This window comes from Ahaetulla prasina, chromosome 4 (assembly GCF_028640845.1).
Source record: "Ahaetulla prasina isolate Xishuangbanna chromosome 4, ASM2864084v1, whole genome shotgun sequence".
In the NCBI taxonomy this organism is placed as follows: Eukaryota; Metazoa; Chordata; class Lepidosauria; order Squamata; family Colubridae; genus Ahaetulla; species Ahaetulla prasina.
The window spans coordinates 98,636,310-98,656,584 of NC_080542.1; the positions used below are offsets into that span (position 1 = coordinate 98,636,310).

At 35.8% G+C, this 20,275-nt stretch overlaps 1 protein-coding gene across 3 annotated transcripts in view; it reads right to left on the reverse strand.

Moving 5' to 3' along the window:
* Window positions 1-20,275, reverse strand: part of KAT2B (lysine acetyltransferase 2B) — an 86,995-nt gene that overhangs the window by 34,678 nt on the left and 32,042 nt on the right. For all 3 annotated transcript variants that reach the window (XM_058183773.1, XM_058183772.1, XM_058183774.1), the window contains exons 6-7: window positions 12,390-12,581; window positions 3,055-3,161 (exon numbers count right to left, since the gene is read on the reverse strand). In XM_058183773.1, the coding sequence (XP_058039756.1) occupies window positions 3,055-3,161; window positions 12,390-12,581 (299 nt within the window). The remainder of the gene's footprint in view (window positions 1-3,054; window positions 3,162-12,389; window positions 12,582-20,275) is intronic.

Below are 20,275 nucleotides of genomic sequence, written 5' to 3' on the forward strand. Positions count from 1 at the left end.
CAGGAACATTAGAGAAGATATATGAGACAATAAACTTCATACTGGAATACAGAAATAAAGTTTCAAAAGAAGGCAGCACCATATTATCCTTCCTGGAAACCTTCATGAGCAAAGAAGCATTGGCAAATTATAAATTCACATTTATTAAAACTTAACTCACATTAGAGCTTCACTGTCAAAACAACAACCCAACCACTCACAAGAGGAACTGCATACAAACATTATTCAGATGAGTGCAAACTCACTGTAGTAACGTGGAATATCAAAAAGGGGAAGCAGACCACCTATAAGTCATCTTCCAATAGATACCCAGCAACTTCATCACAAAGTGGCTAAGTACAATGCTCAACTCTTACAGCCTACACAAAAAGGTGTTCCCATACATCAAAAACATCTCTGAGACAATGAAACAGACTACTAGGTATAACCATTCATCATCATTGAAGTTAACCAAGCAACAAAATCCTTCCAAAACATCTTAAGCAAACCAAAAGACTCAGCAGCCTAAGAGGAAAAATTGGACTCATTGTACAGTGTAAATACTATGTAGGCTGTTAAAAAAAAAGACTAGCAGACTGCTTTCCATGAACATCTGCTGGCAGTCAGAATACATGACAAAAACTCCTTGTTTCAACTGGGAAACTGTTAACGTTATTGATCAAGCCAAATAAAAAAATGCATGGGAATTCCTAGAAGCTTGGCATTCACCCAAATAAGCCATCAATAGACAGAGAGACACAACCCATTTTATGTATTATATAAAAGACACAATCAAAAACTTGGATGGGAAACAAACAGCCTAGAACACATCTTCACAAGCAACTAAAATCCTGATATAGGAAACAAAACGAAATCAACTATCAGAGAGGAAACAATGCCCTAATGAAGGAACTACTAAGGAGGAAACAACATCTCTACTAAAATTGGCAAGGCAAACTACTACATATAAACAGCAAAGCTCAGTTTTCCACATACTGATGTTACTCATGCACGGTCACTCACGCTCTTGTTACCTCTCGCTTGGATTATTGCAATGCTCTCTACATGGGGCTCCCCTTGAAGTGCACCCGGAGACTCCAGTTAGTTCAGAATGCAGCTGCGCGGGTGATAGAGGGAGCCGCACGCGGCTCCCATGTAACACCACTCCAGCGCAGGCTGCACTGGCTTCCTGTGGTCTTTCGGGTGCACTTTAAGGTTCTGGTTACTACCTTTAAAGCACTCCATGGCTTAGGGCCAGGGTACTTACGGGACCGCCTACTGCTACCAAATGCCTCCCACCGACCCGTACGCTCACACAGAGAGGGACTTCTCAGGGTGCCGTCCGCCAAGCAATGTCGGCTGGTGGCCCCCAGGGGAAGGTCCTTCTCTGTGGGGGCTCCCACCCTCTGGAACGAACTTCCCCCTGGCTTGCGTCAACTGCCAGACCTTCGGACCTTTCGCCGCGAGCTGAAGACTTATTTGTTTATTCGCGCAGGACTGGCTTAGGAATTTTAAATTTTAAAATTTTAAAGGGTTTGAATTTTAATATTTATATTCGATACAAATTTTAAGGGGTTTTTAACGGTATAAATGTTTTAAATTTTTTGCCAAACATATAATAAGTTTTTTAATTTCTGTTTTTATCTGTAAATTGTCATTGTTTTTATTGTGGCTGTGAACCGCCCTGAGTCCTTCGGGAGAAGGGCGGTATAAAAATCTAATAAATACTAAATACTGGTAGTAAACAATCTTCAAGAAAACAATCAAGCTCAGAGAACCAAAAATCCATAGTTCAAAATGGAGCTATAAATATTCTCTTGTGTTGATATTGTGTAAATTTAAGTAAATGTTTCTCTGCTTCTATAGAAAGGTGTTAAATAAAAATCTAACTATATACCTCCTGCCTGTTTCTTATTAAACAAGGACTCTCTACAAGATTTTACCTAGACAAAATTACAGCAAAACATGATGTTCTCTGAAACACTGCAGCCCTCCAGAGGAGATACACCTCTACAGGTTTAGGACAATTTGGAGTAGCCAGCTCAGGGCTACTAAGTTGCTGCAAGAAAATTCTAGGTGGTCAACTCATCCCAGGGACAATTCACATAGGAGGTCAGAGACGGACCCAAGTGGGTGAGTTGCAAGTAGGTGGATAGAGTACAAATCGGTGGGACTAGGGGCTTTCCGTTTTCACTGCCGCTGAACTCAGTGGGCAGGTTGGGCAATGGAGAGGCAGTGGCCAGAAGTGTCCTATTTTCACACACCCCAGCACCACTGATTCTGGCCTCTTTAGCCCAGAGCTCAGTGTGGCAGTGGCAGCGGATGTCCCTGACAGCTGCTGCCTCCCTCCCTCCCACCTGCCCTGTCCACTGACACCATAGTTCCCAGCTTTTTTGGCCCAGAACTCAGCACATCAGCACCAGGGATGTGAAAATGGAAAGCCCCCTGCCACCACGCTGCTGTCTCCTCACTTGCTTGCTCACCCACCCACTCGGTTCTCCCTCTGGGCACCCATGGCAAGTTGTCCCCACAGCAAATTGGCCATGTGAAGTTGTCCTGCAGCAACTTGGTGCTAGTAAGTTGGCCAGGAAGACTTGGCAGTGGCAAGCTGATGGCAAGGAGCTGGCCGTGCTATGTTGGCTGCAGTGAGTTGTCTCCTTCCAGCCCCTATCCTCTTTGCCTTCTGCAATAGCCTCAAGATGTGGCTCTGTTGATTGGCTCAAAGTCCCAGTCGGACATTCAGATGGTTGGTTGACAGGAAAAAGATTCTGCCTCCTGTATTGTTCTGGTTTTTTACCTTATTAAATCTCTGTTAATTTTAATATTTAATTTTTTGTACCTTTGCTTTTATGATGCATGTAAATCATGCAGAGTCACTTGACAATGAGATGGAAGGCATATAAATTTAATTAATAAAAAAGAACCATAATTATAAATGCTTTGTAAATGATATTCAAATTAAATTAAAAGACGATCTTTATGCATTTATAAGTGGCACAAAACTGTCCTTTAACTGAATAAAGTTAACACAGAATCTATTTTGGTCCTCATCTTGTTTTGCATTACAATATTTACCTGTTTGGATGCCTAGTTGGCTGCTTCGAGAAGTGGAAGTTATGAAATCTGGATCCCAGATAGGAGAATTTTGACTGTATACCTCTTCCTCCAACATGGACAGGAACCTTAACAGAGAAGTCAAAACAGTATTAACATACATAGTGTAACCTACCAAGATAACTTGTTCTATTATAGAGAAAATTGAACAAAAATAACAAAACAGATGTATCTTCTATAATGTAAATAGTATAGTCAAAATAGTTGATTTTCAAAGTATTAAAAGCGGAAGACATGGAAGAGTAAATATTTTTTTTGGCTTAATTTCCTGAAGTACTTCAATGTATTAAAATAGTAGAATCATTTTACTAGTATTAGTATCTAATCATTTTAAATATTACTATGTTCAAATAAACTGTTCATTCACTTGTTTTTCCATTCTAACCACATGCAGGCTATTCAGGGTAGGATATTTAGAATATTTTAAATGAATTATCTGCTTTGATAATGATGATTCCAAAGATTCAAATGTTACTCTAATATTACATAACAGCTATATATAAAAAGTAAACAAATCAGCCTTACTACTTTTACTTGTTATAAGCTGCCCTAAGTAATGCAGACTCTAGAAGGAAGATATAAGCATGTGTGAGCATGTATGTGTGTGTGTGTGTGTGTGTCTGTACACATATATATGTATATATATATGTGTACATACAAATACATATATGTGTATCTGTTTATGTGTATAGCAGATAAGACAGATTAGATAGATATAAATGTATAGCATGTAGATATGGATATAAATATAAATATAACCTCCTACGTTTTGGTGTGCTGCTTGATCATTATAGGCAGGTATTTCACCTGATATGCTGAAGAACATCACTAGGCAGATACCAATTTATTCAAAGAAGATCCAGCAAATATGGAGGAGCATAAGGAACAAAGAATCAAGAAATATGCCACAACTAGTATTTCATAGAATAACCATGAAGAACTTGGAAAAGATATTTGGATGCTGTAATATGGCTATAGTTAGAAAGATCAAAATAGTGCGAGCAATGGCATTCCCTATGACGTTCTAAGAAAGTGAACGTTGACCTTTGAAAAAGCAGGATAGAAACAATAATGATGCTCTTGAAATCTGGTGTTGGACAAAATGCTTAATAGCATCATGGACTGCTAAGAAAACAACAAATATATCACCAAACAAATCAAGCCAAGTTCTTATTCAAGGTACAAATGATCAAAATGTTCTATTTATCTTGCAAATACCTAGCCTCTCCAGGGAAGATTCTAGTGCTGAGCCAAGTATAAAGATGTGGGTGTCCAGTAACATGGTGGATGAATTCACCGTGCAGATGGGGACACCATTGGAATACTTGATATACCAGGTTAGGGGACAGAGGATCACAGGAAAAAGTGTATCTATCTATACTAAGAGTTGACACTGATTTGATGGCAATTAATGAATGATTCTATCAATCAATGTGATCAGCCCAAACAAATCTTATGTGAGATGAAGATGTCCTTACTGAAGTTGTGGACTATAAATCCATCATGAGGGCTGGTAAATAGATGTTTTTTGACCTCTCACTCTCAGACTAAGTGATTGGTCAAAATCATCATCTGGCCTCCATGCCTAAGAAAAGGATTAGAACTTGGATTCCTTGCTTCTAGTCCAGCATCTTGATCACTATGTATGTATGTATGTATGTATGTATGTATGTATGTATGTATGTATGTATGTATCTATCTATCTATCTATCTATCTATCTATCTATCTATCTATCTATCTATCTATCTATCTATCTATCAGCTCCAGACAAGAGATGAATTAGAAGTACAGTACTTATATCAATTCTACTTTAAAAGTCTTGTCTTCTTCTAAATATAATAAGAACTACTGATTGGAAGGTGGTGGCCTAAGAGGCTAATGAACTGCGAGGGGAATATGGTTACTTTTCACAGAGATGAATGGAAGCTGTGGCTATATATTTGTAATGCAGACTTCCAGAGGACCACTAGGTGGCAGTAAAGCAATCCTGATGGAACCCAGCAGGCCATTAGATTTTGCTTTTATTAAAAAAAATCCTTCTAAATTTTACGGATATTATTTTCCTCAAAGATAATGTTTAAAAACTGTTGCCCTATATCTGTGAAAGCTATATTTTATTCCTTAAATATTTACTTAGAGTTTAGTGGATTTAAGTTTGGGACAAAGAGGTAGGGAAATAAAGTACAACTACACATTTTCTAGCCAAAATTACCAAATGGCTTAATGTTATTTCATATGTAAGTACTGTATTTTTAAAAATATCCATGCATTTTTATCTACAAGACCGCAACAAGATGGCTTAGAAAAATTAAGCCACATCAAACAATCCAGAATAAATTCCCAAAGGAACTTTACCAGTAAAGAAACAGCAAAATCTATTTTAAAATAATAATTTAAGGGGAAAAAACCGAAATGAAATCACTTATAGAAATAAACAAACCATAAATGGACACTCATCCTAAAAGCTTTGATTTTGGTTTTCTAATTTTAACAAGCTCTGAAAACAAATAGTAGATAATATCACACATCACAACAGGTAACAAAATCATTTTGGAGACTGCTTAAGCTTCCCCGGCATCACTTTCCCTTGGCAAAGTGATGGCACTCTTCTGACTGTTAAACTGATATATATAACCTTCAACTCTTTAAAGCAATATTGCATCTTGAAGCTACATTAAAGCATGCCTGTTACATTCTTTCCTTGCTGTCTGTTGAAGACTCTGCTTTGAAAAATAAGAACCCACCCAGAATTCTAAATGGCAGTTTCACCAATATAGCCAGGCATTTTAGTTAAAGCAGACCCAGAGTAATAACATTAATCATTGCAAGAATAAATTTTACAAATATGTAATGGCTCAACCCACATATTAAAAGGAATATGTATTTTTCTTCTTACATAGAGCTGATGCAAATAAGATGCTTTCCATTCCAGAGCTCCCATATAGCTAGAATGATTATTAATATCCATAACAATTAATATTCCAGCTATAGTATATTATCTATGTATTTTATTCTAGAATTAAGCCTGCTAAAACATAATGCAACCTATTTAGGAGTTAACAAAACTATGAAATTTAATTGTATGACTGCAGTTCTATAGACAAAGGAGTGATCAATTGGAATTTAATTCTAATTATACGTGCTTAACTGTGAGGCTGATATTGCTAAAGCACTTACCTTGGAAGAAGATCTACTTAATTCAATTGATAAGTTTTAAATAAGCCTATATAAGATGGTGCTAATTTTTTGCACAAATACTCAAAACGACTCATTACATTAAGGACTATTTTTCCAGGATATCTACTTTCTTATTTCACCTTGAATATAAGATCCGGTCAGCTCAAGAAAAAAAAAAAGACAAATACAAACAAAACAAATTTGAACAAAGTTATGGTTCCAAGGAAAAGATAGTAGATTCCATAATGTTACATGAGAAATATGACTGACTGCCTATTAAAACTAACCACTTAGCACACTCATTAATCATGTTAACAGCTCAGCCTTTCTCCAACCTTATGCCTTTCAAAAGTATTGGTTCTCGTTGCCATGCTAGAAGGGAATTTTGGGAGCTGAAGCTTATGGGAGTTGGAATTCGACAAACTTGAAGAACAGAAGGATGATGTTTGCTAGCCAAAGCAATTTGTCTGATGACAGAATCAGCCAACTCGTCTTGGGACAATTCAACAAATACAAAAGTTAAAGTAATTTCAATGAAATCATGGCCAATAATAATAAAAGAAAGTCAATCCAGAAATATAAGAGTTACAATAATTTTGATGAAAATGTAGTCACCAATAATTAAAAGTAACTCAATGAAATGATTAATGCAGCATTGAATTGTCCCATAGCGAGTTGGCCATGGTGAGTTGGCCACAGCAAATTATCCTAGATCCATCTGATGAGTCAGACTCTGAAGTAGAAGACAGATTCTAACTCTGCAATCAGGAGCCAGTCAGTTCTCAGGTAACTGTAGCCAAAACTAAGAAAAGAAATATTTGGAAAATTAACTTCAAGTCTTAGGCATCTATTGCAAAAACATAAGAACCTAAATCACCTGACTTTTTCTGAGCAGAAAATATCCTAAGCCCTAATATACAGAAAGATCAATTGAGTAAAACAGATGTTCTGTGAGGCTCATCTAAAGAAAAAGGTGATTCAGGAAAACAGGCATATCCAAATCGGTGCTTTAAAAGAAGGGCTTGGGAGTCAAATTTCTGTTAGCAAACAACAATTTTCCAGCCCTGAATATGAGTTCGTGAATGTGCTGTTTCTGATTTTGAGATTGGTACAAGACTGCTCTAAAATTTGAATCTTGGACTTGCACACATAGAGCCTTCACTTCTGAAGTAATCTTGTTTTTCCTGAGCAATTACATTTTTGCACTGTGATAAGATCTATAGCTGTCATAAAGAACTCTGATACAAGTATGATCTCCTGTACTTATAATTGCTGGCACAGGGCTGCCTATTTGCCAACCTCACATAAGAAGTACCTCAACTGTAGTCAATGTTATGGAACACCTACTAGCTAAAAATGAGTAACTGAAAGCTCAGCTGACACATTTGCCAATACAGATAGAAATAATGTGTCCTGAATATCCTGTCTCAACACCTGAGAAATTTGATTGTGCTCACTGCTACGTACCTGCTTTGGGAAACTACAAGCGGTCATTATCTTTAATATTTCTATTTCTATTTAGACTATAAAGTCAGGTTCATTATCAATTGTTTTTAGTTCAACTGCTAAATGGGCTCCTCCCTTTATAGTAGTGTATCAAGTCATTCGTGTTCATGTTTGAAAATCCTACTAAATCCACCCTGTCAAGTCATAATATTAGATAATTGTGAAGTCATTTAAGTAGCTGTGTATGTGACTGACTCAGGTTCTTGGTATCCAGTGCCAGGAGGGCTCGTGGCATCCTAGATAAGATAAACCAGAGTAGAATATGCTTACATTTTGCAAAATTTAAGTCATATGTGCTTGCAAATTCATGGGCATTAGACTAATGAAAAACACATTTCCATCCAGTTTCTTACCAAATATAAAATGGCTTCTAACTCCAAATATCTCAGACATCAGTTGGGTCAGATTTCATCTGCCAATTAAAGTCAAGATAAATGATAACCCTGAAATATATTGTACTGTGGAGATTACAGTACCATATCTTCTGAAGAAGAAGAAGAAACCCCTACATTCTTCTGTACCAAGTAAATGGATGGCTCCAATTTAGACAGATTCCTAAGCCAAGTTTACAAGCACTTCTACTCAGCCCCAGCTCTTGAACCATACCCAGAAAACATGTGGTACTATTTGTGATAATCTACATTTCAGTTTTCCACTCTTATGATCTCAGACCATAATGAATTCTGGAGTCCAAGTAATACTTGGACCAGAACTTCACGGAGACCTATAAGATTCCACAAGGTTAAGAACAGCTCCATTCCCAGTGGAATTCACTGTCAGGCCAGTGTTTTCTGGATCTGGAGCATGGGTTAGAGTAAATTGAAATGGACTTGGTAAAACTTTAAAAAACCTCAAATAATTTCTCTGTTTCTCTGAGTACAAATTCATGACCCACATCCTCTGAGCAAAGGCAACCCTAAATTTCAGCTTCCCTAATTATGTGGAACTACACATCCTGCACAAAAAGTTTGCCAACACTGTCTGCTTAGTATGATAACTTCAAAGATTTCAGCAAGCAAGAGGATATAAACTACCATCTAATTGGCCTTATAGCAATAGCACTTAGCACTTAAGACTTATATACCACTTCACAGTGTTTTACAGCCCTCTCCAAGTGATTTACAGAGTCAGCATATTTCCCCCAACAATCTGGGCACTCATTTTACCTACCTCAGAAGGATGGAAGCAGTAGTGGGTTGCTACCAGTCTGCACCAGATCGGGTGGTGGGGGAGGCTCCACCCACCCACCTGGACGCTTCTGCACATGCATAGAAGTGCCGCAAGTGTACGAGCGAGCTGGTAGTGACGGGATTTGGAACCCACCCCTGGATGGAAGGCTGAGTCAACCTTGAACCTGCTGAGATTCAATCTGCCAAACTGTTAGCAGTGGGTGATTAGCAGAAGTAGCCTGCAGTATTGCACTCTAACCACTGCACCACCGCAGCTTTCATATAATTGCTCCACTGACCTACTCACTGCCCAAATGAGCAGATCTAGTTTGAATTGGGACTTTTATGATTTATAAGCAATAACCTTAGCAAAATTCATCCATTCCCCTATTGCACCGGCTCATACTGGTTTTCTGTTTGTAAAAACATAAATTATGGGAACTGTAAAATTGCAACAACTTCCAGGCTTTCAATCAGATCTCCATCTGGAATAGATATGCTCTGTCTCTATCACTGAACTTTTGGAGCATTTGCAAAAGATATGCTTCTTTACTAAGTTGAGCCTAGTGATGCTTATAATTTGCTTCACATCCAAAATGGTGAATGGAAAATTTCTTTCCACACCCAGCATGATCACTTTTAATATACAGTGATGCTCTCTATGCAATGCTATGCACCTGTTGACTTCCAACATCTGAGGAATATTATTTGCCAGGAGTATTAAACTCTGTCTTGATGACATTCTAATCCATTTATCTTATTCTAAACAACATGAAACACACATTGTCTAAGTTGTCTGGCAGCATCTCCAAGTACATCACTCCTGTTTTACGTTATAAAAATGTGAATTTGAAGTACATCAGATTTTTGGGGATATTGCATCTCACCAACACAGATACAGATGGAGCCTAACAAAGTACAAGCTATTAAATCTGGCAACTACCCCAGAAAGTCAAGAGTGTTCAGAGGCTAATGGGTTTTGTAAACTATTATTCTTCCTTCGTTCCAAGTTTTGCTGAGTTCAGAGCCCTTTAATCTACTGCATAAGCAAACATTACAATATTGGGATACATTGGCTCAGAAAGCTTTTGAAAAGCTAAAGAAACTTTTTTCTATTTAGCCTATCCTGCGATATCTGATCATTTCTCACTGAAATAGATGCTTTAGATGCCAAAAAGGAGGCCTCTGCTGCAAATTGCAATCATAGCTTATATTCTGGTGTGTTATTATTTTAGAAAATTAAAACATTGTTCCATCTGTGATAAGAAATTAATAATCAAGATGGCTTTTGATATTTTAGATAGTTTCTAGAAAGAGCACGAAATTCTATAGAAATATGGAATGCCAAAAAGAAGTTGAATCAGGTAGTAGCTTCATTGGCCACTGTTTTTTCTCTGGATTAATTTCAAGGTGGTACATTCCAAGCATTCAGAACAAGAAAGCAATCATCCCAGAAACCAAACCAGCAGGGAGAAGTGAACATTGCAATCCTCAATAGTGATTCTTCCTGGACATATTACTATTTCACTAACAAACTCTTGCAGAACCCAGTAAACCTAGTGATCCGCCTTCAGTTTCTCAGTCAGGTGACTTAACCTGCTGCTTTCTTCCAAAACAGATGGTTAATTACCATTTATTTGCACATTCATTTTCCAACATAACTCATCAGAAAACAATATAAATACTTAAATCCCATCATAATACTGAGACTGCTCATGTTGCTGGGAGTTAGGCGGCATATAAATTTAATAAATTATTATGATTGGTCACATAGTCAACCTGATGTTTAGTCTGGAGTTTTTCATTCATTGTTGTAACATAAATTTTCTGTATCTCTTTATTGTCTGGGTTTTTGCAGTCCAGATCTAGTACCTATACTGTATTCACAACTAGCTTCCCTATTAATTTTAAGAGCGAGGCAGCAAAACCTAAATAAGCCATTTTAAGTTATTATTATTATTTTCCTCTAAAATCTATACGAATATTTACACATTTGTATTATTTGAAGCCTTTGGCTTATGAAAACTACCATTTCCAAAGTCTACTCAATGGCTTTTAAGATGCTTTGTGAATGGAAGACTACATTTATGGAAATATTCATATTCTGAACATTTTCAAAAATGAAATTTTGCAATTAGGAAGTGTTCCATTGAAATGCTAAAATACAGGATCCCAGTCCAAGCAAATTTGTATCATTGGATATAAATATTTTAGGTACATTAAGGATTTTTTAACCGTTTTTCATTATTTGAATTCAGATGAAATTATAATTGATCTACTGATTGATAGATGCTTTGGGAAGACTAAAATTCTTCATATACAGGTAGGCCGGTATAGGCACATATATTATTCCCAACAGAAGATAATTTTTCTGCTGTATTAATTTACATATTTATATATACAATATTCTGACATCAATTTGCAGCAAGAACAACCTTATCCTAAATGGTTTATGCTGAGCTTTTTATCCTGAGTAGTTTTCATCTGATAAACAACAAACCTTCCTAAATACTCTACTATTCTATAAATATTTATTCAAGTACCACTGAAGTGAATCATTCTAACTCCTAGGCAAATGCAGACCTGTAATCCAGATACTGAAGGCATTAAGTTATGCCATAAGGGTGGGAGGGAACTTCATATGAATGTACAAAGGGTGGGTATGTGCTTAAATCATGATGATGTTTCTTCCATTTGCTTTTTATGATCCATTTGTCAACTGGACAGCCTCTCTTCCACCCCCACTTATGAGAATTTGCTTTTAGAAACTCTGAATCCACAGTATTAATTCACAGATATGGAGTTCTTCTGATAGCTTCTGTCAACACCAAAAGAAACAGATTTCCAGTGTTTCAGATCTAAGTATAGGAAGCAAGAGCTTTAAAATCCTTTCGTAAAAATATATAACTATTTGTGGATAATACTTTATGATAAAATTTATACTTCATAGTAAACCAACGCTTACTGAATAATCCACAGTTTGTTGAGATCAAATAGCATGTTAAGTCAAAATCAAACAACCACATTATGGCTTACAATTATCAGGAATAAAGAGTTAAATAACTACAGAATGGTTCCAGAAGCCTTTAACAGAAAACATTCTTCCAGAATTATTCTATAGTTTGTTTGTATACTTCGTTAATTGCAGTTTATCTTGATACCGCTCTCTGTGATAAATAATTATGGTGTATTTGCCTTCAGACTTTACAGTAAGGAGACACTGTTACAATAACAGGTCATGATCACACTGAAAGAACAAAGCTACCATATCCGGACTGCAAAACTCTGGACTGCACTAAATGATAATCAAAAGAATTTTCTTTATGTCTCTCTACCATCAAGTGATTATCTGGAATTTTGCAGTCCAAACCTTATAACTCTTCAAAAGAGGAATATGTAGTTTTCAAATTAATCAGAAAGTTGGTAACTTTAAAAAAAATTACTTGGGAAAATGTGTTAGGATTAGTGTTCGTTTCTCAAGAGGAAGTTTGTCCTTTTCCTGTCTTGCATGTTCAAGAAGTTGCCGTCTCATAACGGTAAAAACAGAGCGCAGCAATGTTCTCCCAAAAATTTGTGTGGTTTCATATTGAGGTAGACTGTCACAAAACTGGGGGACATTGCAGTAACACAGCCACCTACAAAGGAAAAAATAAAATACAAACACAATTAATCCAAATTATTATGCAATGTATTTCAATCAAACTCACTTAATAACTATTTACTTTACAGAATGAATTACTGAAATTTCTAAACAAGCATTTTATATCATATAATTATTCTGTATGTGTTCTGTAACTAACTGAACTGCAGAACACATCTACTTTCAGCAGAATTATATAGCCTACAAGATTTCTTGCATCTCTTAGATGAACCATATTGTAATAGATTATAATTCAGATTCCCTACCAGGATTGTGAAAGGAACCTGGCTGGGGATTCCTGATGAGGACTGATTTTCTGGAAAGTGGGTCCATTAAAGATATTTGGAAGCTGAGAGTGAGTTAAAGTGCTCCTAGGAGTGAGATCCCCTCCCAAGGATGTGTTTGAATGAGTGATGGTGAGGAAGTATTCTACTTTTAGACCAGCCAGCCAGGATGGGGGAGAAAAGGCCCTTGGGGGGGGGGGAGCCTAGAGTTGGATGAGAACATTTCCTTGAGGGGGCGTGGCCATGACCGTGGTGGGGTAAGGACCTTTCCTTCACTTCACAGGGCTTATTAATGAAGATTTATGAGGATTTATGTGTTTGGAATGCACCGTTACAGATGAAAGTTAATAAATCGTGAAGTGAAAGTGTTAACAGCCCAGCAGACTGAATTTAAAACCAGTAGGTCATCTGAAACTGTTTGAATTAAGGAGTTTTTACAGCGTGGGGGTGACCAGCCGACTGGCAGACACGATAAGTTTGGAATAAATTGCTGTCTTTCGCTCTTCCTATTATAACTATCGTGTTCTGTGTTTTACTGCTGAGGTCAAGGAGTGAATATTAAAGACTGAATTTGTCAATGAGAAGAATTTAATTGAAGATTAAATTGATCTTTTGTGTTGGAAACTTGACCGGCAGCAGCAGGATTTTACTGGGCGTTGTCTTCTGACGGACAATTATTATTTTTTTTTGAGTGGAAATTAACAGCTTGTTTATGTGCTTTTATGATCACAAATAACAAAAGAGGATTTTTCCCTGAAGTTTAAGTTGGAATGAAGCAGTAAAAATTTTTTTTTCTTTTTCCTTTGCTGACGTGGAGAAAAAATGGCGCTGATTATTGTTTAAAAGCTGTGAGTTATCTGTGTTCTTTGTGGAGTGACTATGAGTCACAAGCTACTGAGAGATAAATTTTCGAGTGCAAAATAAGCCGCTTCAGCTTCAATTAAAAAACTGCTGTCCCTTGATCTTCATTAAGACCCTCTGCAAAAGTGGTTTGAAATACTAGTTTGAAAACTTTTAAATTTTTTAAAATGACTCAACAACCTTCAGAAACACAGCAAGTTGCTGCAGCTTTAAATAAAATTGGGGAAAAAATAGCAAGACTATCGGAGCGTATGGATAATATGACATTGGAAATGACATTGGAAATGAAAAAAATGAAACAAGAAATGAATGAAAATTTTGCAAAGCAAAGAGAGGAAATGACAATTATTAAAGATGAACTTGAGCAGATCCATGTACATGAGGCAAAAGTGGATCGGCAAATTGGTGAAATATTTTACAAAAATGAGCAGCAAGACAAGAGAATTTGTCTCCTGGAAGAAGAGATGAGGAAATATAATTTGGTTATCCGAGGGACCCCAGAAGAAAAGGTAGATAATTTGAAACAGCGGGTTTTAAAATGGATTAATGATCTTGACACGCAACTTATGTTTACAATAGCAGATCTGGCAAATGTTTTTAGAATTGGATATAGAAGGCAAAATGGCTCCAACAGGAATGTGCTTGTCAGGTTCGCAAATCTCGGTGATAAGCTGGAAGTTATGGCCAAGGTGAGAGAGATGGGAGATGCTTTGAAGTTTGAAGGGAAGACTATTCAAGTCTTTCCGGATATATCAAGAGAAGAAAGGGCATGGAGATTTTTTCTAAAACCAATTACAAAGGTTTTGAGAGATAATGGAATTAAATATAACTGGAGGCCACCACAACAATTGAAATTTTTTTTATAAAGGAAGGATGCGTACAATTACCCCAGACATAGATGCAATATTATATTTACGGGAGCTTGGACTGATCAAGGTGGAGGATCTAATGGAGATAAAAGATCAAATGCTTAAGATGGGTGGAATACACGTGGAAACATCAACCCCAGAAGAAGAAAAAGGGGCTATTGGGGGGCAAGACCCTAAAGGGTTAAAGAGGAAAGAAATATCACCTGTGTTGGTTGAACAGAAGAAAAGTCGTGAGGATACAGTAGGAGAAGAAGCAGATAAGAGTCTTGGAAAATACGAAGCCGAATGCGGGAGAGAGCCATCACTTTCTTTTTTCTTGAGTCATGAATTTAAATAGACAGCCCGAAAGAAGTGGCCCGGACATTGGCACGTCCCCTCTCCCCCATTCTCTTTATAGAGGCGAAATCGACGAGGATGTGGGGGAAGAAGATTGTTTGTATTTTATTGTTTGTTTTGTCTTTTGTCTTTTTTTGCTTTTTTTATTGTTTTCTTTATGTTAAATGTTGGTTATATGGGAGTTTGATGTTGGGTTTTGGGCACAGAAAGGAAGAGGCGGGGATAGGATTGAAAAAATTACAGTTTAAATGGGAGTCATAAAAATACTGTCATGGAATGTGAAGGGTACAGGGAATCAGATTAAAAGAAGAAGATTGGAATTTAAGATTAAAAGAGATTTACCAGATATTTTATTTCTACAAGAAACCCATCAGAAATCTGAAGATTCAAATAGAATGTATATAAAAGGTATGCAAATATATGAAAAAGCATTTGGAACTTCAAAAGCCAGAGGAGTCGCAACATTGATATCAGATAGGGTGTATTTTGAAAAACATCAGGTAATTTTGGATGAGGATGGAAGATATGTAATAATTGTGGGAAATCTTAATGAGGAAAAAGTGACACTTGTTAATTTATATTTACCGAATGAGAAACAAAGAGAATTTCTTGAAAAAATAACAAAAATTTTGGAGAATGAAAGTGTAGGGAAAGTAATTGTGGCTGGGGATTTTAATTTAATCAGAGATAAAATAGATAGTACTAACCCCACTCGTTGTGGAGGAGCAAATAAAATGGGGATTTTAAATACGTGGATGCTTCGAAATGGCGTGGTGGATGTGTGGAGAGAGGTCAAAGGAATACTTTTTTCTCTAAGATATATAATACATATTCTAGAATTGATTATATTTTTCTTTCTAAAGATTTGCTGAACAATGTGGATAAGGTAGATGTGGGAATTTTTAAAGATTCTGATCATGCAGAAGTTATGGTGGATTTAGATTTTAATTTTGAGAAAAAAAGAAGTTATTGGAGATATGAGGAGAAATTGTATAAAAATGAAAAGGATAAAAAATGGATACTTAAAAAATTGGAGGAAAGTTGGAGACTAAATGATAACGGGGAGGTTAAATTTGAAATTGTTTGGGATGCGATGAAAGCGGTGTTTAGAGGGGAGAGTATTAAATTATCAAGTAGGAAATATAAAAATTATAAAATTAAAATGGAAAGGGATAAAAATCAGATTAAAGAATTGGAAAATCAATTTTTGCTTACTAAAGAAAAAAAAATTCTTCAGGAGCTTAATATGTTAAGAAATAAAATGATAGAAGAGGATACAGAGTTGGTAAAAAGAAATTTGAGATATTTAAATAGGAATTTTTTTGAATTTAGTAACAGAAACTCTAAGTTATTGGCAAAGATGGCGAAAAATAAAAGAGAGAAGAGAGAAATTGGAGCCTTGATAGATGATAGAGGTATAAAATGTTACAAAAAATTAGAGAAATGTGAAGTGGTTAGAAACTTTTTTCAGAATTTATATTCAAAGAAACCAGTTAATCGGGGGAAATTGCAAAGTTATTTAGAAAAATATGTGGTGAAAATTGATCAAACATATAAGGAATTGATGGAAGAAGATATAACACAAGATGAGATTAATGGAGTTATACAAAAAATAAAATTAGGGAAAGCTCCAGGTGAGGATGGATTACCTGCTGAGTTTTATAAAGAATTTAAAGAATTAATAATACCAAGATTGCAAAAATTATTTAATGGAATATTACATGGTGGAGAAGTACCTTCGTCATGGAATAGAACGGTGATATCCCTAATTCCTAAGCCAGATAAAGATTTAGAAAAGATTGAGTCCTATCGGCCCATTTCTTTAATTAATCAGGATGCAAAGATATTTACTGCTATTATAAGTAATAGATTAAATAGATTTATAGATAGATATATAAGTTATAACCAAGTAGGTTTCGTGAAGGGCAGATATATGAGTGATATTGTTAGAAGAGTATTAAATATTATAGATGTAGCTGAACATAATGGTGAAAAATTGGTATAGTATCATTGGACAGTTTTAAAGCTTTTGATTCCGTACAATGGGAAGCTATTAAAGTAATTGTGGAGGCTTTAGGCTTTGGTAATAAGTTTATACATGTTATTTCAAAATTGTATCAAAAAGTAGTGCAAGAGTGAAGGAGAATGGAATATTAAGTGAAGAGATAAAATTAGAAGCAGGTACGAGACAAGGATGTCCCTTGTCCCCAACATTATTTTTATTGGTTATGGAAATCCTGACAAAAATGATAGAAAAAGATAAAGAATTAGAAGGATATAAGGGTATAAGATAAATTTGTATGGATGATACTTTAATTATTTTGAAAATATAGAAAGACCTGAAAAGATATATAAGCATTTGAAAGAATTTGAGGAAATGACAGGTCTGAAAGTAAATTGGTCAAAATCAGAATTATTGATGGATAGTAATGGTAATGAGTCTGAGAATATGCAAGAGCAATTTGGGATAAGGATTAAAATACATTGAAATATTTGGGTATAGTGCTCTCACTCAAGGTTAAAGAATTGAAAAAACTTAATTATGATGTGGTGATCAATGAAATTGAGAAGAAGATAGATAAATATAAAATGTTAAAGTTGTCTTGGTTTGGTAGAATTGCAATGTGTAAGATGATGTTGCTGCCCAAGTTTAACTTTTTATTCGAGATGCTACCGCTAAATTTGACAGAGAAAGATATTGAAGGATATCAGAAAAAATTGGACAAATTTTGCAATGGTGGGAAAAGACCTAGATTAGTGAAAAAAATGTGGTATCAAAATCAAAAGGAAGGTGGATTAGGAATCCCCAAATTATTTAATTATTACTGTGCATATGGTATCCGGATAGTGGTAAAAATACTTAAAGGTGAAGATAATTATTGGAGAGACTTAGAGTTAAGGGATATAGAGAAATTTGGATCAAGGTGGTTTTTAGATAAAGCAAACTTAAAATGTGTAATTAGAAGTTATTGGTTAAAGGGATTAAGTAAAATGTGGAATAAATTTGTTAAAATTTTAATTCCGGATATAATCTTTTTGGGGAAGACAATTGGAAATTGGCTGAGTAGAAATAATATAAGGCGTAATGAAGTGATTAAAGATGAAAATATAGAAATTATTAGAGATTGGTGAAAAGTTTTGGAAAATGAAAGGAGGAACAAAGAAATTACTGAAAAATTAGGGTTAAGCTGGTTTGAAAAAATACAGATAGAAAAATGGACAAAAAAATTAAGGGAAAACTATTCGATAAATAGATGTGAAACTGAATTTGAATATTTAGTATCTCGGATTATGAAAGATGAAATTGGGCTAAAGGGACTCATTAGCAGGGTTTATAAGATTATAAATTCTGATGAAAAATTACAAAGAGTGATGAGGACAAATTGGGAAAAAGATCTTAATATTGAAATACCAGTGTCAGATTGGAATGTGAATTGGAATAGTAGAATTATGAGAACTTTATCTATAAGGATTAAAGAGCATAATTATAAAGTTGTTTGGAAATGGTATTTGACTCCAGTAAGATTGTCACAAACGGATAAAAAAATTAGTAAAAAATGTTGGAGATGTGAGATGGAATTGGGGACTTATGAACATATGTGGTATAAATGTGATAAGGTTAAAAAGTTTTGGCAACAATTGGAGAAAATGATATTTGAAATGATGGGGAAAATAATAATATTGAGAGGAAACTATATTATTGTTGGTAATTAAGGAAATAGAATTAACAAAATATGAAAAAGAATTGATTAGAATTATGATTATAATAGGTAGAATTATAATAGCTAGATATTGGAAATTAGATGTGATTTTTAGAATAGAAGAGTGGAATTCTGAAATGTGGAAATTAGCCTTAAATGATAAAATGACATGTGATATTAAAATTAGAAGTGGTGTGTATAAAGAAGATATTTTCTGGAAGACTTGGAAACCATTCGTGGACTATGCGCTTGGAACATTGGACGCCTCGGTACCTGTACCTCGAGAACGTGGATTTTGGCAATCATGAGGATATATCCGAAGACCCAAATCTTCCTTTTTTTTTATGTATAGCACAAGGGTGGAAAAATGTATTTTCTTTTTTTTGTTTGTTTGTAATGTTAAAAAAAAAAATTAAAATAAAATAAAAACTAAAAAAAAAAAAGAGAGAACATTTCCTTGATGATGGGTAGTGAAGATATGGTAGAAGACAAGGGACTACCCTGACCCTGGCTTCTGGCCCTCTGGGCTCTACCCTATTTTGCAATCAGCAGGCATTCAGATGTCTGGGCTTTTGACTGTTTAATGCCAGGTCAGACTGTAAGAAGACTACCCACATCTGTGATTTGACTGCAAATGAGAAGGTTCACGTAGAGTGCATTATGAAGATCTGGCTGTGCTTAGAGGGCAGTTTCCCATCCTGTGACTTTGCCCAGCTGGATTTCAGGTATAGACTCAGGTACGGATTCAGACAAAACTTTAGGTCAGAAATGGAAAAGTGATAAATGTAATTCAAGAATCTCTGATGGTTCTCAACAGTGCTTCCCCAGATTACCTGTTCTTTAGACTGAACTCTAGAGATCATGTTATTTCTCTATAAGCCTCCTTAATATGCAGCAACCTGGTTGCCTGGGCTCCTTGATTCCATAACTGGGCTGCAGTGGAGTATTCCAGGTTTATGATCCTGGAAATTTAATCTGTCTTTTCTAGAATCAGACGCAACTTGGGAGTTCATGGATACCATGATAACCATGGGCCTATCCCATGTAATCTAGGACACAACATGTGAAAGGATGCCTAATCTGGTTTTGCTGTCAGAGTCCTGACAGTGTGATCTGGATAGGGGGCAGGGGCTCTCACTTGTTCCCTGCTGTCTGGATCCGATTGATAATTGTTAATCATGGAATTCTCTGGCATGGCTTCCAATTGCAGGGAGGCTGCCCCATCAACCAAAGTATCCTTTGGGTTTCAGACCTTGAGATTGTTCTTGATAGTCTGTTGCATAATCCAATTGAGGTCACAGTTACCTTCTGGAATGTGGGGGGCATGGATCTGATTGCACTCCTATGGCCTCTTTCCTACTGTGAATCCTGACATTCTCCTTGGTTTACCAAAAATATTGAGGGAGATTAACAGATGAACAGATACCTAGAATGTTTTGGAAGATGATGAGGAAGGAATGTAATTGCCAGGTCCTGAACATTTGTTTCTGCTAAAGCCGACGGAGAACCAAAACCATGGTAGAGCCTATGCAGGACAGTATTAACTGTTATGGATGGATATGCTCACCTCAGCTATGAATTTTGTGATATAATTTTATATTGTTTTTATTGTTTTAAATTTTTGTACTGTTTTCATAT